Raw genomic sequence first — 21,344 nt, forward strand, 5'->3', positions numbered from 1 at the left:
TTTCCCGTGTTTATCGACTTTTGTTGTCTAAATAGCTTTTGTTCAACGCTCAATAAATGATTCATTTTTAAATTTAAAAAAAAAAATGTAACTCTTTATAATATTAGGATGTGATTTAAACAGCTATCGTCGAGATGTGGAGAGAGGATGAAAACAAGACGTCCTTATTAGAATTCTCTTTCATTTCCAAAGAAAGCTTTGATAATCATCATAATTATAATTGTAATAATAATTACAAACCAAATTTACATTCTTGTATATGATGACGCAGACATATCGAATTCATAACTGAAAAGGCACGATTCTCTCCCCTCTTTTATTAATAAAGACTAACTCAATGTAACAGATCCCGCTAATTGGCTTTGTCGGTATATCTATGTGCTTGTCTTCAAATTGCAAGAGCGGAGTAAACATTTATGCAACTGGTAGATACAGTTGACCCTTGATTGAACAAAGCGGGAGTTAAGGACGTTGAAGTCCATCTTTGTTCGAAAATCCGTGTATAACTTTTGACTCCCTAAACACTTAAATACTAATAGCCTACCGTTGATCTGAGGCCGTACCGATAATATAAACAGTCGATTTACACACATTTTGTATAGTGTGCATGTATTATATACTATATTCGTACAATGAAGCTTACTTCATTGTACGAATATTGTCAATATTGTCTTATGTGATACAAAACACTGTAGATGTTATACGTATTACTAACAATAAACATCGAAAATGAAAAGATAAGGTGAAAAAAATTCAATTTATTTACAAGATAACGATTCATGCATTGATAACGAAAAAGCAGCAAAATATGATGGCTTCATGGTAGCTTAGTGCAATCAATCCGATTGCTTCGCGTTAGCCTAGCCTATACGTTAATCAATGACTCGTTATATAAATTTGTATTTTTTGCTAATTAAGTTTAACTAATTAATTCATTAATAACTGTTAATTTTATGCAGTTATGATTTAATACTGCATCTTTAAGCTTGTTTACATTTCCCTTAACTGCCAATAGCCATGTACGGTCTGTAAATGTTTGTGTGCTTAAGATTTGATAAAAGTTTAACGTTTCATAAATAGACTTGTGTATATTTTATGGCAATAAATGATAAAATAGACTAGAATCTACATTTATTTTCTGCATTCATGACATACCTAACTTTGTATTAATTTTTCCGATATTTCTAAGCTATGAGAGTTTTTTCAAATCATCGAAATTTCTAAAAGTTTTTCCAATATATTTATTCGAAAAAACAAAATTCGCATATAAGTGAATCCGAGCAGTTCAAACCTGCATTCTTCAAAGGTCAACTGCATATCAGTGCAGGTCGAAATGGTCATGATATTTTATTTTTAATAGTGCAATATCGCTCTGTGTAATATGAAGTTACAGAGAGATCTCTCTCTTGTGAGTAGGCTGTAAATTTTTATCTAATATTATACTAAAGGGAATTCGTACCTTATGCTGCAGAATAGATGAATATATATATATATATATATATTCATCTATTCTTTATATAGATGAATATCAAGCATGATTCCAAAGAAATAGGTCTGCAGCTGACTAAGAGTTTTACATAAAGATATACTAGATAAAAATGAGAACATAATCAGCAGGTCCGTATTTTATTTATAGATTTTAGAAACGCCTTTGAAGAAGATTAAATGAATTGAGAATACCTTATAAGATAACACGTTTAATCAACTTGAACTGACATCGCACTGGCGAATGGACTCAGTTGTGAACCTTTGATATTAAGAGAAGATTGAAGTAAGAAGATAAACGACTGCAAGACATTGAGAGAACAATATATCTTAAAATGATTCCGACTTCGAGGGACACGTTTTCTTAAATATGACAAAAATACCACAAATTTCATATAATTTTAATTCTGGCTATTGTATCTTCTGAGGAAATAATATACTTGATAAATTTGAATATAGTCATTATATATTTCGTATTCATTCACATAATAACATTTATCGCAACCTCTAAGATGGATGGCTAGGATGATTGTAAAATGCAAAAGCGTCATCTTCATTGATTAGTTGCAAAATAATGCGAAATTCTGAGATATAAGAGCAGCATTTCGATTTTTGTTGTTGGTATATCCGTGAATATGCGCTTCATGTGAATGAGTGAACCCCGTTCATCATACGACAGTTGCAGTTATGTGCCTCAGCAGGTGTGAATGCCACTGTGAAATGCTTCTCTGCAATGGAGAGAGCCATAAAATAAAAAAGAAAAAAAAGGAAAAAAAAGAAGTTTCTTTTTATGCGTTTCCCTAACAGCTCAGACAGTGGTTTTAAGTCTGCGCGGTTAGCCTAGTGGCTGTGCGCTTCGCAACCATATGACTGGGGAAGGAGTGTCCCAGATTCGATTCCCGTCGAAGACGTGAGGAATTTGAGGATCTTCCTCAGCCATAGGCAAGTTAGCCTGTCTTGGGCGCGGGCCCCGCAAGTAGGCAAATAGGCCCTGTGAACACACACGGGTCTACAGCCATAAATACCTAATTCCCCCATGAGGGCGCTCAACTCGTCCCAATAGGGACGGAGAAGAAAAGGGAGGAAACTCCACACGAATAAATAAATAAATAAATAAGTGGTTGTAAAATTCAAAGGCAAAGACAACTAAAATTTTCATTACAACTATATTTGTGAACAAAATTACTGCTTGTATAAAAAGTATATTAAAACAATCAAACTATTTCTTATTGTTTGTATCGTCTCTACAAACATTAACATGGAACGAAGACCTATATTTGCTCTTAGAAAATTAGTGTTTTATAGAAGACTGGTGTAGAGTTTAATGTTTTTGGTGTTTTACAACATATTTTTATTAAGTTATTTCAACAATAAGAATAATTTAAAATGACGCTAAATGAAAGCCCCGGTAACGAGGTTATTAGAGATATGGAGGAGGTTACTGAAAGTGAATTAACCTCCAGAATAGCAAAATTGAAGCAGATCATCAGAGAGTTGACGCAGTAATTTGAAAAAGTCGAGAGGTGTTCAAATGGGCGAAGGGAGAAAATAAAAATGAAGCAGCAAAATAAGAAACAACAAAGCAAGGAAACAGGTATGGCAGGAAGTAACGGAAAACAGGTAAGTGACGTTGTTTGTAAAAAGAAAGAAGTTATTTGGTATGATGACTCTATCATAAAACATGCTATATTGATGAGCGAGTTATAACTTCTGGAGAGAAGATTAAGAATATAAAAGAAGCAGTTCAAAACTGAAAAGAAAAGTACCCCCCCCCCACTTTCGCACGGACGATCGGTCTCTGCAATGTGTGTCTTCTACAAATATTTACATGGAAAACATTCATCTGAAATAGTATCAATAATTCCCCCACTTAGTACTCATCTCGTTGGAACACGTGCAGCTGCTGCTCAACATCCCTACACAGTGCACACTGACCAAAGAGCAAGTTTCTTCAACTCCTCCTCCTCCTCCTTGATCTCTGCAATTGCTAATTATGGAACAGTCTTCCCTTTGATGTGTTCCCTAAGGAATAGAATATACGGTCATTCAAATCCAATGTGAACAAGTACCTTCTTTTCTAACCCATGCACGGTATTAATGTACTACAGGTTGATCTACCAACCTCTCGTGTATGGGCTCAACATTAAAAAGAAGATGAAGAAGGGCGGTGATAGCAAACGATTCGATGCGTAGGCTCGTAGAAGGAATAGATGCGAGTTTTTAAATGTGTGGAGTGTGTTTGAGGGAAGACTGGATTTGTATAAGAGGGACGGCCTACACCCGAATGTGTTTGGTATCAGGAGTCTTGAAAGACGAAAAACTGGTATGAGTCAGGAAAACTAAATTATAAAGGGAGGAATGGTGAGAATGTGAGTATAAGAGCGACAATGTTCTATGACTGTGTTAATGACGGGGATAATAATAAGAAATAAATGGAAAGCATCTGTCCAGAATGTCAAAGCCCTAAAAAAGGCCGATTTCGACTCTGACCATGATGTCCTCTCACCAAAGATTCAATTAAAATTCAAAACTAACATTTTAAAACGCAACTGTAATCTAACAGACGTAAGCAAAATAAACGAAGAACATGTGAATAAATTATATGAGAATACATAGAAACAGAACTGCAAAGTATACCCTTCACTAACGTAGAAACTACAGGAAACCAGGGAAGAACAATAGTCAAAAACACAGCTATCAAGATTCTAGGCACAACTAAATAACAATTTGATCACCCCTGAAATCTTAAAACTCGTATAAAAAAAAGAGAGGCTAAAACTCATTAAATCAGAATAATTCCGAAGAAATCAGACAACACTATAAAAGGCTAAAAAATAAAATCGATAGAAATGCAAAGCTGCAAAGGAATCATGATTAGAAGAAAAAGATAAAACAATGTGACGAAGCAAATAAAAAGCATGACACTAAAACTGTTTACAAAATAATAAAAGATCTAACTAAATAAAATAATATCATCACCTTAAATAATGAAGGATTATAATGATATAGAAACGGCGCGATTCAAGATATGCAAAAAATACAAAATACAAAAAAAAAAAAAACACAAAAAGTAAAAAAAAAAAAAATACTACGAAACACTGTTCCAAAGCAGCCAAACGTGGGATTCATCAGATAGCGGGGAAAAAAAAGAAAAAAAAAGAGTACTTGCTAGCCTAAAAGATGAGCTACATAAAAGCCAAATGAAAACATCCACCACTACTGGAATTGACCAAATTCCTACTGAACTGGAAACACGGAGGCCAGGGAACCACAAAATATCTATTGAAAACCTTTAAACCAAATTTTATTCTAAAGAGAATAAAATTTGGATTGGAAATACCTAAGGATTGGAAAACTTGGATCATAATACCCATCCATAAAAAAGGTGATAAAAAAAATATCAAAACTATCGCCCTTTTTAAATCACAGCTACAAGATATTCGTTCGAATTATACAATACCGTATGCACAAATTAATGGAAGAAATCGTCGAGGAGGAACAAACTGGTTTCAGACCCAAAGGATCTACAATTGTTGAAATCTTCACACGTCATTCTATAGCAAGAATGCGCTGGAAACACAATCTACAACTGTACTGCAACTTCACTGACTTTAAATAAGCCTTTAATTCCATAGACAGAGACAAATCGATCAACATCCTAAACTCTAAATCAATAGACTCCGAATTGTTGACCTTCCTCTCAAACTTTTACAAAGACACAAAAGCATTCATCAAATTTCATAATATGAAGAGAGAAGAATTTAAGATAATAAAAAGGCGTCATTCAAGTCTACCCACTTTCACAGCACTTATTCAACATATACCTAGAGGAAATATGCGATGAAATCACCAATGAACTAGCGATAAATATAAATGGAAGAAACATCAACCACATCAAATACGTAGATTATATATAGTAATCCTGTATATAGTAATCATGGCAGTATACAAGCTACATTTAGACAAATCTTTTAAGTGACGCATGTAAAAACTTAGGAATCAGGATCAAAAGCAGTAATATCGACATAGGAAATAGGAAGAGAAGTCGAAAACATCTGAATAAATCTGGAGAACCAAACCTTGGAACAAGTAAAATCCTTTGTTTATATAGCAAGTACCATTACACATAATTTAGACAGCACTGAAACAGTGAAACACAGAATTAACATTGGATGGTCAAACATGAATAAATTAAACCAAATATGGAACAATAAGAAACTCCCGAAACATCTTAAAATAAAACTATTCAAAGCCATGATCATCACTACAGCAACTGATGGAAGTGAGGCATGGCGACTCCTTAAGAAGGAACTAATCAAAATAAGTGCATTCCAGGGTACGTGCCATAGAAAAATAAACACAACACACTACACTGAACATAAAACCACAGAACAAGTAAAGTAGGATCTCAACTACCAGGAAAATCTCACAAACTTTACTCTTCAACAATAGCTTTGATTGTTTGCCATATCCAGAGAATGCCTCCTCACAGACTTTCAAACATTATGCTAAATGGAAAAACAGGAAAACAGCGTCCACCCAGAAGACCGAGGAAAAGTTGGCTCAGATGATTCTTAAAAGAAAGAGGCGAATTCCAACTTCATTACTATGTTCGAGAAATAGAACCATTTGGAGAGATTACTGCCCATCGATTAATGCCATAGAACTAAATGAACAAGGCGGATTCAGTGATTCTCGCAGCTGCTTCGATCAAGTACTTGCCCTTACTACACATATAGACGCTGATTTTCAAAAAGGCTTTAAAACTTCAGTAGCATTCATAGATCTGCCCATTGCAGTTTTAAAGCCTTGTTGAAAATCAGCTTCTATATGTGTAGGAAGGGCAAGTACTTGGATTCACCCAAACACAGTTTGGGTGAATCGACTAACATTGACATTTGCAACTGAAATATACACGAGCCAAAGATGATTAACAACCTAAAGCTCATGATCTCAAAGCGAAAATTCAAGGTACAACTAAATGGTAAAAATAGTCCCTTTAAAGTATTAAAAAATGCATTACTACCATAGGGTTCCGTGCTAGCTCCGCTCCTTCTTAATTTATACATTAGTGACATGCCACAAACTTCCTCCCGAAAGCTTGCGTACGCAGATGATCTGGAGTTGGCGACTCAGACTAAACATCTGAATGAGGTCGAGAATGTGCTGAGTTCTAACCTTGAAGTTCTGTATAACTATTACACCGAATTGCGTCTCTACCCAATTCAATCTAAAACTGAAGTTTGCATATTTCACTTGAACAATCATCAAGCTGATAAACGACTGAAGATCTCATTCAAAGGAGAAACTTTGAAGCACAACCCCAACCCAAAATACCTCGGAATCACCATAGATGGCTCTTTAATCTTCAGAAAACCACATGGAAAATATCTGACAAAAGCTAAAACTTAGGAATAATACCATCAGGAAGCTTGTGTGTTCGGGATAGAGGGACAGGAGCTAACACTTTAAAATCAGTTGTGTTATACAGAGTGCAGACAAGAATATAAGTATAAAAAAGAACATGCAGGTAGATTATTATATTTGAACACGAATGCTAGGAGTATAAGAAACAAAGAGGTAGAGTTTGTTGCCTCAGCGAATGTGTAGGCCATGTGGCCTGTTCCGGTCTCATGCCATCTCTTTCTTGGTCTTCCGATTCTTCTTTTTCCACTTATTTTGTATCTGTTATAATATTTTTGGTAGTCTGCTGTTGTCCATTCGATTTAAATGTTCTAGCCATTTTTGTTTATACTGTCTTATGTAGTAATTAATTGGTTTTAGTTTTAGGGATTGTAAGATTTCTTCATTTGTTTTGTGGTCCTACTTGTTATATCCAGCTGTTTTTCTGATGAACTTCATTTCTGCTGTTTGAAATACTAAAATAAAATTTAGTATTTTATCATCTATCATTATTTTACTTCTTATTGGGTTTTCTCCTTTGAATGCCATTATTTTTGTTTTTTCTTTGGATATTGTCATATTATATTGCTTTGAGATATCATTTAATGATTTTAATGATCTTTGTAAGTCATCTTCTGATGTAGCTAATACTATTTGATCATCTGCAAATAGTAGCGTATCTATCTTCATTTGCGGGGTCATTTACCAAATGGGTTATGCTGTTTCCAGATTGTTAATATTTCATTTATATATATATTGAAAAGCAGAGGTGAGAGGGTACATCCTTGTCGTACTCCTCTTGATATATCTTTCCATTCTGAGGTGTGGTCTAATTTAACTTCTATTTTATTTCCTGTATATATTTCTTGAATAGATTGTAAAAGTTGGTTTGGTATGTTTAAATCGGTTAATATTTTAAACAATTTTTGTCTACTAATTTTGTCAAACGCTTTTTCATAATCAATAAACACCACGTGTGTTTCTTTTTGAAATTCTCTTCTCTTTTCTATTAATAATTTTAACGTAAAAATTGGATCTATGCAGGATCGACCTTTTCGGAAGCCATTTTGTTCTTCTAGTAATTTGTTTTCTACAATGATGCTTAGTTTCTCTTTTAATATTCCTGCATATATTTTCTATCCTGTATTCAGCAGGCTAATTCCCCTGTAATTATTGCAATTGTCTTTATTTTCTTTTTTATAGATTGGGATGACCAGTGCTTTTTTCCAAGGGTTAGGGGTTTCATCCAAAGCATATTAAAAAATTTCAAAAGTCTTTCATTAAATTTTTCACCTGCATTTTTGTATAGTTCTATATTTATATTGTCTTCACCTGGCGTTTTCCTATTTTTCATCTTCTTTATTATATTTTTCAGTTCTAACATTGTGATATTTTCTATTAGGTCATTCTTTGTCTTATAAAATTTTAATTCATTGTTCTCATCTGTCCAGAGATTTTGGAAATAGGTCACCCATTTTTCTAAATCTATTGTTTGTGTTTTTATCTTTTCTTTTATTTCTTTATTCATGTATTTTATTATTTTATGGGTTTTGGGTTGTGGCTTAACTAAATCCGTTTCTAGTTCTGTTACGAAATTGTTCCATCTTTCTCTATGTTTTTTCCTTACTTCTAGTTTTGCAATTGCACTATTTCTTTTATACTCTATTTCTGCTTCTATTGTTTTGGAATTTAGCCATTTCTGGTAACTGTCCTTTTTGGTTTTTATTATATTTTCTATTTCTTTGTTCTTGTCTCGTATTCCTCATTTTCTAATCCATTTGTGCTTTATTCCTAAGGTTTCTGTTGCTGCTTTTGTGAGAATTTGTTTCACATTTTCCCATTCATCTTCTATGTCGCTTGATTCACGTGTGGTTTCTGATTTTAAGTGTGTGCATTTTTGATATCGTTGTCTAACTTGAGGATCCTGTAATGAAGAAATTTTGCAGCTTGGCTAGTAAGAATTTTCAATTCTATGTGTTTTTAGCTACTTTGGTTTAAAACGAATTTTTGCTGATACCATATAACGATCAGAGTTTAGTTCAAAGCCTCGATATGCTCTTACGTCTAAAATTAACTCCGCTAATTTAAAATCTGTGATAACGTAGTCAATTACTGATTTGTATCCTCTGGCTGACCAAGTATATTTATGTATTTCCTTGTGTTTAAACATTGAATTCATTATTCTCATATTATTATAAATGACAAAATCGCGCAATCTGCGACCATTTTGATTACATGTATCTTCGCCAAATTTACCTATGTTTGTTTTGTATTTTTTGTTTCCTATTCTGGCATTTAAATCTCCTGCTAGCCGTAAATAGTCAGTTTTGTTTGTTTTATCTATGGCATTCTGTAATTCTTTATAAAATATATTACTGTCTTCTTCTTTTCCCTCTTCTGGTGCATATGCACGAATTATTGTTATGTAGCCTCTTAATGTCTTGAGTCTAATTTCTATTAGTCTTTCATTCAAATAGTTGTAATATACAATATTGTTCTTTAGGGATTTATGTACCATAATCATTATAGCCTGCTTTTGCTCTTTCTTCTTTTTTTTTAACCCACTGTAGATTTGTAAATAGTTGTTTGTTTCTTTTGTACCTTTTTGTTTTTTCTTTGTTTCTGTTACCATACATATCTTTATGTTAGCTTGGTTTAGTTGTTTATCAAGTTCTTCTTCTTTGTGTGCAATGCTTCTCACATTGCATGTTGCAATCTTCATTATGTGTTCCTTTTTCCAATTTCGTTTACCATTTCCTGGGTTGTAGTCTTTTCCCTGACAATGTCCGTCAGGCTTTTCTTTGCATGAAACTTGAAAGTATTTTGAATTTCTCCAGGGCAGGTTACTAACCTGTCGCTGGGTAAGTCCAGTGGTAGGGCTGCTACCTAACGCCTCTGGACAGGCAGATCTAACAGCATTTACTCTGTTAGGGTGTTAAGGTTATACCGCCCATACTCGGTCGCCAGTGCCTCGTTTGTACTTTTAGAACAGGATGGACCATGGGAAGGTGAGGTTGACATTTGAATGGGAGAGGCTATGTATTGCGCTTCACCACCCCTTCCACCCCAAAAACGAACAAAAAAAAACCGAATTCATAATTTCAAATTATTTTTATAAACATAATCTACATTAAGAGGTTCTTAAGGGAGATTATATCCCTTTAATGGTTCTTATTAAGATCAGCAAAATACCCCTCTACAGCTGCAATCACCTCTTGAATCGAAGAAAAACGCTGACCAGAGAGGAAGAGTTTTTAGTTTGGGGAACAGATAGAAGTCAGAGGGAGCCAAATCTTCGGAATATTGTGGATGTTCCAACAATTCACAGTGCAGATCCCTTAATTTTCCAATTTGCATAGTGTAGATCCCTTTATGTTGCCAAATACCTTTGTGGGCAGGTGCATTGTCGTTATGAAAGATAATTTTTTCTTCTGCAAAGCGGGTCTTTTCTCACGAATTTGTTCGTCTAGTCAGGTTAAAAGATCGGAATAATTTTCCGATCTTTCTGTTATCTGGTTATTAAAGATGTAACTATTTTGGCTCCGGTTGTTTGAAAGTGATTATGCGGTATTCACTTGAGAAGTTACTCAGTTTATGAATGTTCCATTCAGAACAGGTTACTGATGGAACCCACTTCGTGTCTTCTTTGGCGCTGAAAAACCCGCGTCTGTCCACTGTTTTGACTGCTATTTGGATTCTGGTGTGTAATAGCGAATCCAAGTCTCATCCATAGTAATAAATCGACGCAGAAAATCAGTTTTATTCTTTACTTTTATTCTGTACTACCCAAGTGATGACTTAGGTTTGGACTCGCTGATAACTCTTCGGCATGAAACTCTTAGATTTCGATGGATTTCGATCTCCGCGCTTCGTACCCCGCTATAAAATAATACAGGATTTTCTATCCCCCCTTCACGTAATTTATGTCGCCGGAAAAATAGCCTCTTGGCTCTTTATCGTAGTAATAATAATATATGGGTACACCGGTCTGGCAATTAGTAGGGGTACATGTAAGTTCGGTTCACTTAAACCTTGATATTCCCGGTATACCTACTCTCTGATGAGACCTCAATAAGGGTCGAAACCGGTCTGGGTATTGACCTCTCCTCATAATGTAAAACAGTAATACATCTCCTAGGAGCTGCGTTTTACATTATGAGAAAATATTAAGGAGGGTGGCGGAGCTTGCTCCACCTTTGCTCCGAGTTGCCCTAGTGTTGTACTACCCAAGGGATGACTTACCCTTGGACTCGCCGATAGCTCTTCGGCATGAAACTCTTAGATTTCGATGGATTTCGATCTCCGAGTTTCGTACCCGGCTCTAAAATAATACGGGATTTACTAGTTTTATTCTTGTTAAAACACTCCAAGCACTGTTCAGAGGGTTTTATGCGAGTGCGTTTTTGATTGAATTCCGCTAAGAAGCGGAATTCATTCTCAGGTGAGGATGTGGTGAGGCTAGATTTTTCTCTCATAGTGGGGTGGTGCGTGATTGGAATAAATTGCCATTGGATGTTGTGAGTACAAACAGTGTGAATGAATTCAAGAATAAGTATGCTAGCTTGTGTGTGTATTATGTGGCCTCTCTCGATGGGTCCCTGACTCCCTGGAGGTCTCTCTTAATAATAATAATAATATTTAAAAGATTAGCGTGTCGGAAAGTTTGAAAACGAATGAAATTTGGGCAATTTTCTTGGGTCGGTGGGTGGGTGGGCTTATGAACTGTAGACTAAACAGGTACAAACATTATTTAAGAAAAAAGAAATAAATGGAAGATAAGAACTATACCTTGAAAATTCAGTGGCCGAGTTTTAAGAAAACATTAACAGATTGAGCAAAATGTATATGGTGAGGATATCTGCAAGAATCAAACAATGAAAATCCATGCGTAACTTAAGAAGTTAAAGATGCAGTGGTGAAACTAAGGAAAACGTATCGAAAATTCCGAAAAAGTCAATCGGGCAAATATGAGAGAATAAGAATACAGAAAATATTAAACCGCTATGCCTGCTTAATATTTTTAAGCAGGCATAGCGGTTGTATTCTTATTCTCTCATATTCGCCCGATGGACTTCTTCGGAATTTTCGATACGTTTTCTTTAACAATACATTTTCTTCGATAAGCATAAAGAAGTAATCAGGAAGGCGACATTGTGTAATTAATCTAATGAAGAAATTTTGAAATGGAAGAAGGCGTACTATAAAAGGAAACAGAGAGGACAAAAGTGAAACCGAAGATAAATATATTTTAGATGCCTGCTGTAATAACTTTGAAAGATTGTTTGTTAAAAGAAACTAGAAATGACGGAATAGTAGCAGAAAAATCCTAGAAGAATGCGATCAGGAATACACGTCTTCAGCTTTCGTTTCACCTTTGTCCTCTTTGATTCCTTTTACTGTACTCTTAAAAACAAATTTTAATGGAATAAGTGCAAATTAGTCAGAACAATGAACCAGCTGTAGACGAGACAATGTTCAAATAAATGAACTTATAGATCTGAGAGCTGGGCTACAAATAACACACTTCATCAAAGACCGGAGCCCTCAGATATAAGAGATGTGAGAAAGATTAGTGGAGTGAACAGATTGCATCAGTGGCAATACCATATTAAAAATGAAGATATTCGAAAGGAACGTGACATTGTGTCAGCATCCAAGAATGACTTAACAGAATTAATGTTAATTAGTTAATAGTCACTTAAACTGATTGCAAGCTGAAAGATTAGTAAAGCTGGCGTTTGTAGTGAAGATAGTTTAAAATGATCCAGGGAAAGACAAAGATCTCAGTGAATTGATATACTAAGAAGTGCTTTAGAAGTCATTATATAAAGACCTGATAAAATTGCAGTTTTAGCAAATAACAGACTAATTTGGAGGACAGTTGTTATATTAATAGGTTGCAATGCTATTTTATAAACCAAGTCCACAGTTGAAAACTCATGACGCCAGCATCCGAGAAAGGCTTGCGTTGGCATTTCTGACACGATGAAGGTGAACGAGGATTGGCCTTAGAATATCCTATGGACTGATGATTTTCATTTTCATACTTGTGGTCAGTAAAAACTCAAAACTACCACACCTGGGACTACAGAGAATCTCCGTGCCTTTCAACAAGTTCCCTTGCATTCGCTCAAAATTAGAGTATGAAGAGCATTTACATACAAGTTCTTTATCGGGTCGTTTCTCTCGAAGAAATTGAACTGGACCCGTGATCTGCACAGTCAAGGCTGCTCATTATCGGGACATGTTGAGCAGTTTCGATCATCCTGCAAGTGTAGCAAAGAGAGTGTCTGAACACAAGTGTTGATGCAAGATGGAGATGCACAGGACGTGAAGTCCAATAATAATACGTCAACATTACACGGAGGATAGAGTAATCAGTCGCTATTTTTTTTTTATGAAATGACTTCCGTGTTCATCAGTCCTTAGTCTCTGTAACGTTTGGGTCTGGAGTTACATAAAAGAATGGTGTACCGGGGCAAAGATTTTCACATGGCAGATTTGAAAGACATACTCGCGCATCACGTGCGAAACCTTTCGACAGTTCAGTTGCGTCCCGCTGTACACAATGCTGTAAGGCGATATCAGCTACAACTCGTAGTACTATATAACGCATTGAACGCCACCTCCACTGATCATAGGAATCCTCTTGGCGGTCTTTGCAGCATTCCAGCTGTGTGTGATGGGGTTTTCGTATCACATTATTTTATGAAATGAACATCATCGAATCACTTCGTTTGTCTTTGACTCTGAATCATTTCGGAATCACATATCATCAAGCTCTCATTAATGTAATATTTTTCCACTCACAGCGCCATTTCTGAAGATGTTTTTGTTAAAATCTCTTCCCACGATGAGGTTAGGGTATCCAAGAGGCTTCACTGTATTTCTACTACTGATTCTTCCCCTCCACTCTCTCTCTCTCTCTCTCTCTCTCTCTTACACACACACACACACACACACACACACACACACACACACACACACACACACACACACACACACACACACACACACACACACACACACACACACACACACACACACACACACACACACACACACACACACACACACACACACACACAAAAGTCTTAGTCAAGTCCAGCAGTATCACTGTAAATCCACTACCCTTATCCAGTTCAGCCGTCACTGTATTAGAAAACTTGAGCATCTGAGGCATGATCTACCTTTCACAAAACCATGTTGTCCCACATACAGACTACATACAGTAACCCATTTTCATCTATCGATTCCTGTATTTTGTTCTTGACTAATATCTCCAAAACTTAGACAACGATTCCTGATATGCTGATCGGTCGGTAATCTGTTATAGCAGACTTGGAACTTCCTTTAGGCAGTGGAACTATTTTCACCACTTTCCAACCCCTCGGGACTAACGCAGAGCTGAAACTTGAATTAAACAATATGGTCAATGGAACTGACAATTCCTTTGCCGCTTCACATAAGGATCGAGCTGGTATTCCATCCAATTCCACAGATGTATTTACATTAAGGTTATGTAATATACTGTTCACCTCCATTTCATTCACTTTAATTCGTGTATCAGCCATTCGTCCTCTCATTCCTGCAATATCACATCCTGGATGATATACTATTGCAAAGTGTTCGCTTAGTAATTCTACTATTTCAGCTGATTCAGTTACCTCCATGCCATCGGCATTCCTTAGAATCATTTTGCCGTATACATTTCTTCTTTTACTTGCAGCATATCGAAAGAACTGTTTGGGATTCTCTTTAGCTTGCATTGCTTATTTCCTTTCATAATCTGCTTTTGCTTTTCTTATCACACTGTTTATCCTTCTGGTCTGTGATTTGTACTGTTCATGTGCCTGCAGGTCATTTTCTCCTTAAATTTCATCCACATTTTTTTATTTTTTCCCAGCACAAGCTTGGTGGCGTTACTCATTCATTTAAATCCCAATGGTTTACTCTCCGGACTCTAGGTATGCAGTCAACTATTACCTCCGTCAAACGCTCCTTAACCACTTCCCATGCACCATCAACCTCCAGCCCTTGCAGTTTAACATGCCATGGCACTGATCCAAGCAATCTCCTAAGCTTGTCATACTTACCAGCCTGGTAATTCTCCATGTACCCTTTCTTAATTGAAAATTCCACACATTTAGCCACTTCCCAGGTCAAAACCTAATGATCACTCTCACTAATTGGTGGCATTATGGTCATATTCATAATAGTCAATTTCTCAGATCCAATTACTAGGTCAAGAGCTCTCGAACCCCTGGTATATACATGCTGCCTCAGGTAGTTATCCCTTAGTAACTGCATAAAATTAATTTCCTTCCTTCCATTTGTCCTCTCCTCCCTCCAATCAATGTTACCATAGTTGAAATTCCCCATAATAATTACCTGTCCTCCACTCATTGAGTCTGTTTGTCTACGTATACTGTCTCCATCATCTATTTCATCGCCTGGTCCATAGCAGCATCCAACTGTAAATGTTATTCATCTGACCTCAATCTCACACCAGATAGCCTCAAATGTGCTATTTTCACTACCCTGAAGTTCAACTTCTGTTTACTTTGGCTGTAGTTCATCACATTTGATTAATTGCACTCCTCCCACATTCTTTTCTCTCTGTTTTTCTTGAACACACTATATCTATCACATTCTATCCCAATAACTATATCATCTTCTGTTAGCCATGTCTCACTAATGCTAATAACCTGTGGCCAGGAAGAACTAACCAAAGCCAAATTTCCTCATTCTTATTCCAAATACTCCTGGCAGTAGTGTACATAAAGTGCAGAACCCTAGCCCCACCCCTATTTTGACACCTTATAACTATCCCATTTTGGTCTGTTATCCTTCGTTCTAACTTAGGCATAATATACACATCCTTATACTCAACTGCCTCACTGATGTCTGCATGTCCACTTAACAGCATACCCAACTGCAGAAACACTCGGTAAAGCATACATTCCAAAGACTTTACACTAGACGAAATCCCTTTGGTTAAATTCTTCAAACAAATACGGCGATTTGGACCCATTGCCTTTCTTTGTTTAGGTGCCATGTGCCACGCTACGTATTTAACGTGCCTTATCATACTAAATTAACTCTATTTAAAACAAACGTTGAAAGCTCAACTGATTAACTCCTCAATATATTCTAATTCTAACACAATTTTTAAACTAATAACGCTATTTCTTAATAAAATAAATAACTTATCTTTCAGAACTCTTCAAATGCAGTACTACCATCAACGCGCCCTCTTCCTATCTTTATCAAACGATATTTGTTTTTTTTGCTCAGAACATTATTCGAATGGAAATAATTTCATCTTTCTTGATGAAAATTTAGCACCTTTAGTATTTGCCATTCCGAGATAATTGTCTACCGATATCTCCATACTTGTTATTACGATAAGAATCAATGCATTACTAGAGAAAGAATGAATAAAATATAAACAGCACTATTTCTAAACGAGTTATAACGTCCAAAAAATCGGAGATGGGCTTAATTTCGTGTGCTGGCCAACAAATAGATTTAGAATACTGAAGTGATTTCCGTAGTGCATAAATATTACAATAAATTTCATGAATTTATAAACAGAATGAAGAATTCAATTCTGCTTTGTTAATTAGTGACATCGATTGGCGAACGTTCTTGAAAATCCTACTAGGTCAGAGAGTTCTTGAACGGACGAACAAAATATTTATTTGGTGATTAGAAATTGAACTAAACTTGCTAAGAAATTAAGAATACAAAATCTTATCATTTCATGGCAAGTTTAATTTAAAATATATTTGTTTAGTGAGAGTACAAAACGAATCCTTTTGGTTTGTGGTCAAATCTCTTCGCCTAAAGAAAAGAAAGAAATTAGAACCGTATTCGGTGAACATTAGTCACATGAAGAAAAAAAAGGAAAAAAAAAAGATAACAGTTGACGAAATTACGTTTTCCATGTAATTTCTGATCATCGTCATCATGAAGCATGCATATCAAGGATTTAGGCCTAGCATGGCCTGTTCCAGCCTTAGAAGTCATCGTTGAATCGTTTAAGAAGACGTCCTGGTTTTCTTTTTCCTGATGGCTTGTACTTTAAGGCTTGTTTTGGTAATCTTTCTGTTTTCATTCTTTGAACGTGTTCCATCCATTTATGTTTATAATTTTTAATTTTTTCTATGACTGGTTCTTGGTTTAATTCTTTCATAATTTCTTCGTTTCTTTTGTGATCAAATAGGGTATAGCAATTTTTCTCATAAACTTCATTTCTGCTATTCTTTGTTTGTCTTTTTGTTTTATTGTCCAGATTTCGCTTCAATACATTAAGAGTGGTAGGGCTAATGTATTGTACACTTTTAGTCTGGTTTATTTTTGAACTAGGTTTGGTTTAAATATAGAGTTAATTACCTCTGTTATTTTTAAATATTTTGCAATTTTTGCGTTTATATCTTTTTTCATTTTCATATGTGATCATGCATTCTAGGTAGTTAAATGAATTCACCTGTTCTACGATCTTGGTATCTATTACTATTTTAGTTCTTGCTGAATCTTGTCCTTTCAAGGCCGTTATGCTTGATTTTTCTGTTGATATTATCATACCATAATCTTTGGCTATGTCATTTAGATCTAAAATTTCTGATATGAAACAAAAACCTCTTTAAGACGTAATATTTATTAGATAATTGGAAACAAAGGAGAACACGTGCAGGCAATTAATACGAGATATTCGCTGAATGCGGGAGATGATGAGCACAATACCTGCAACAGACAGAATGAGTTTCATCATTTTTTTCAATGTGTTTAATGGTAGCGACGTCGTTGGCTAAGTGACACACTATCACGTTCATTAAAATATTTATTAGATGGTCGAATTTATGAGGAAATTTCATTATTACTAATTTCACAACATTTCTATCCTTGAACTACACCAACTACGCCTGATGATAAAGCTCGCAGACAGGTCATCACACCTGTACACATGAAATATACCCGTGGCAACTAATGCAGGAGGAAAGGAGATAAGAGTGGAATCAACTAACCACTAGAACTATCTTCTGGATAGAGATTCCAATAGGCACCGAAACGTTCCACTCCCATGCACACTAACTCCCTCACCTCCGCCTTTCTCTCAAAGTGGGCAACGAAGAGTCCACTTGACATAAAGAGTCGAGTTGGCAAACAACTCGATCCTCTTCCTAACCTAGTCATCCTTAAATGCTCAGTCCGAGGAAAGTTCGATGACCAATAAGGCTGTATAAAGTTCTTCTTCCGGATCCATTACAGAACGATGGTTGCCTTGCTCAAAGTTATTATTTCCTGATGGAACGATCCTAGTGGTCACTTACTGCATTCCTAATAGCCTGTGAAATTAAGACAGACGTGCTACGACAGATGCATTGATCCACTTTGATGGCTCTACCGCCACCAGCGTAGAACAAGAAGTCAAGATTCTTCTGATTTGGAAACTTCTGGACTCTGCAAAATCCTTCACTAGTGTTTGGCTAACAGCAGTAGACCTTTGCGAGGACCAATTTTGTTATCTCTCTGAATAATTTCCGCTACGGATTGTGACTTTTAATACAGAATGTCAGTTTCTTATTCCATTGGCATATGAAGAGCACATAAATGTGCTCTTCATATGCAAAACCCTCTTATTGGCAACGGTCAACGATTCAAGTTTATGATGTTAATTAAAAAAAATTACTTTGGAGATTTAGCAGTTCTAGTTCCGATAATCGCGGCCTCTCTGAAAGTCAGTAATGTTTCCTTTTGTTGTTTGTCACTCATTTAATTTTTTTTTCGGTTGCTAATGTTTTATTATTGATATATGATACAAAATTATCCAAGAAAATAGGCATTCGCTCATTCATTTTTTATAGGTGTAGGTGATATGACGGCCAAAATGGGCGATAATGGAGACCTTGAATTTCTTAAGCGTTTACTGTGTGCACAAGGAAATGAAACTTCCTGCAGTATCAGGAAGGAAAGAGATTTCAATCTCTACGCATTTGCAACAAATTAACATTCAGAAAAGCACTGTTAGAACTTTTTTCGATAGAACGCCCTCTAGAATTTAAAATATCGAAAGAAGTCACATAATCCTTCCGCACTTTTACAAACAGCTTGCGCTACATCACCAAGGCATTGGAAATGCCATCAATCAAAAACCTTTCGTTGTTCTTTCTGGTTTTAATGTGCCTCCTGCTGGGATCTGTTGAATCTCAACAAAGAAAGTAAGTTTCGTTCGATCTCTTTTTTAAGTTTTACGGAAGCTCACCTACAACCAACAAAAGAAAGAAAAGTGGAACTTAATAAGTTATTATATATTGTAATATGTAATTTATATATATGTGGCTTGAGAGCTTACCTCGAGTTGCGTATTTGGAATGATGGAGTAGAATGCAGAATAGAAGAATATTTGTTAATATTTTTGTGCAATTAACATTCATAGAATTGCATAGAATATTCTGTACTTACTTCAGTCAATTAATTGTGAAATATTCCATTTTCAAAAAGGTTCTCATTCCTGTCCAGTGGAATATCTCGGTTACGTAAACCAGATGCTTTCTTTTCTTTGTGAAAAAGTGTTTCTATTGAAAAAAGACATTCAAAAATGCAGCCTTAAACTTATCGAGAGTAATTTGTTTTTCAGTATCGCTTATAAAATAACACCGTTAAGACCTTTAAAAATTTCTGATTTTTTTTTTCTTTTATTGAAGCATCCTCGAGCCCCTCTGAAATTAGTATGTCAGAAGGTGCTGTCATCATAATGTGAAAATGGGATTTCAAAGAAAAAGAAAATGAATGCTAATTATGAACAGCTGTTTCTAAATGACTTCGTTTTAATTTCGTTTTGTTTTTCTTTTAGCTTTTCGAGAGGGAGGTCGAATGATGATCCTATTTCACACGGTGAGCCATTACAACCTTTTGATCAGTATTGTAATTAGCAGAATGCGAGTCTCTCTCTCTCTTTCTTTTTCTCTCTCTTTCTTTGTGAGAATTCCAAAGAGCAATTAAAGAACATTCTAAAAGCGATTTTCTTGCAGGATCACTTAGGTCAGGGATTCTTCTGATATTTGATTTCTCTTAGAAAAATTCGATTTAAGTTTTTGTCTGTCTTTTCAGGCTGTTTCTCCAAATGTCGAAATGGCGGAAATTGCACCGAGGCAGGCACGTGCGAATGTCGGTCAGGATTCAAAGGACCACAATGTGAGACACCCGGTAAGTTTCCTCCACCTATTTCAGGATGCAGTGGAAGTTTTCGTTTCACAATTATTTGAGGTAAATTCGATGTGAATGTCGTAGGAACTCTTTTAAGTGGGAAATGCTCGTGGATTAACAGACCTAAAATGGCAGAGTGGTATAATTCGTCTATGTCACTCTCTAAGAAATTTAATGAAACATTAAAATGGAAATATTTTGAATCACTTGAAAACCACTTGAATATTTACTGTTTTGTTCCTACAGTGTGTTTACCCGAATGCCAGAATGGAGGTATTTGCAACAGACGACACAAATGTCAATGTCCTGATGAATTTTCGGGTCCTCAATGTGAAAAACGTAAGTCTCCTTGACTGCATTATGAATTCAAGCGCGAGCTCAAAACGCCTTCATTTCTCTTCATTTTAATATTCTTATCGGCATCCTGATTATTCCTACAATAAATGGTCGTTTAAATCACCTCTTCATGAAAGCGATTAAATATTTATATTTCCATTGAATCAATTGTATGTAACATAATTCTGCTTTGCTTCAGCAATACGAAAATACATTGACTATTAACAGATCTTAATTTTTAAAGTAACAGCTGTCTAAATCAGCATGTTTAAGTAAGATTGCATGTAAGACTGAAATCAGTTTTCTCAATTAAGAATTATAGAGACGCTAACACAATAATATATTAAATATTTAAAAATATTCTTGTGTTAACGTGTCTATAATTCCTAATTATAATATCACAAGTGTCTCTCAAGAGTCAAGTTCTTTCAATATTTTCTGAGAAAAAAAATGAATATAATAGATCATTTATCATCCTTTTTAACATTTATACAATATGTAATATGATTGTCTATGATTGTCTTGTGATTGTCTGTGAAAATACTAGGGGTCTGCGGTAGATGGCATTAGTGTAGATGATGAAAGTACTCGTAGTTGCGGGTGGTGGAGACGGAGAGTTGTAGAGTAGGTGCCTTCCCTCGATGAGTCTTTGCACTCTCTGGAGATATTACCTAATAATAATAATTATTATTTTTTAATTCATTCACTTCAGTAAAGATAAATTCTTTATCATTCTGCACATTTGCACTCATAATGTCCTGAGTGCAATTTTATTGGAGAACAATAAATTTTATCAGTTCTTTTTCAAACTGAGTTTTGAAGAATCGTAGGATTAGTTATATTATTCCTGTCTTTTCTTGTTTAGTTTCTTATTGTGCTCGTAGTAAGCCAGGTTCAGTCAAACGGAA

The 21,344-nt window shown here is 35.5% G+C and overlaps 1 protein-coding gene across 1 annotated transcript in view; it reads left to right on the forward strand.

Moving 5' to 3' along the window:
- Window positions 1-2,871: 2,871 nt before the first annotated feature.
- Window positions 2,872-21,344, forward strand: part of LOC150109778 (uncharacterized) — a 36,026-nt gene continuing 17,553 nt past the window's right edge. The window contains exons 1-4 of the mRNA XM_090396218.1: window positions 2,872-2,987; window positions 19,748-19,788; window positions 20,005-20,100; window positions 20,347-20,439. Of these exons, the coding sequence (XP_090252344.1) occupies window positions 2,872-2,987; window positions 19,748-19,788; window positions 20,005-20,100; window positions 20,347-20,439 (346 nt within the window). The remainder of the gene's footprint in view (window positions 2,988-19,747; window positions 19,789-20,004; window positions 20,101-20,346; window positions 20,440-21,344) is intronic.

This window comes from Typopeltis vanoorti, chromosome 1, assembly GCF_054136105.1.
Source record: "Typopeltis vanoorti isolate ZY-2024b chromosome 1, IOZ_Tvanoo_1.0, whole genome shotgun sequence".
In the NCBI taxonomy this organism is placed as follows: Eukaryota; Metazoa; Arthropoda; class Arachnida; order Uropygi; family Thelyphonidae; genus Typopeltis; species Typopeltis vanoorti.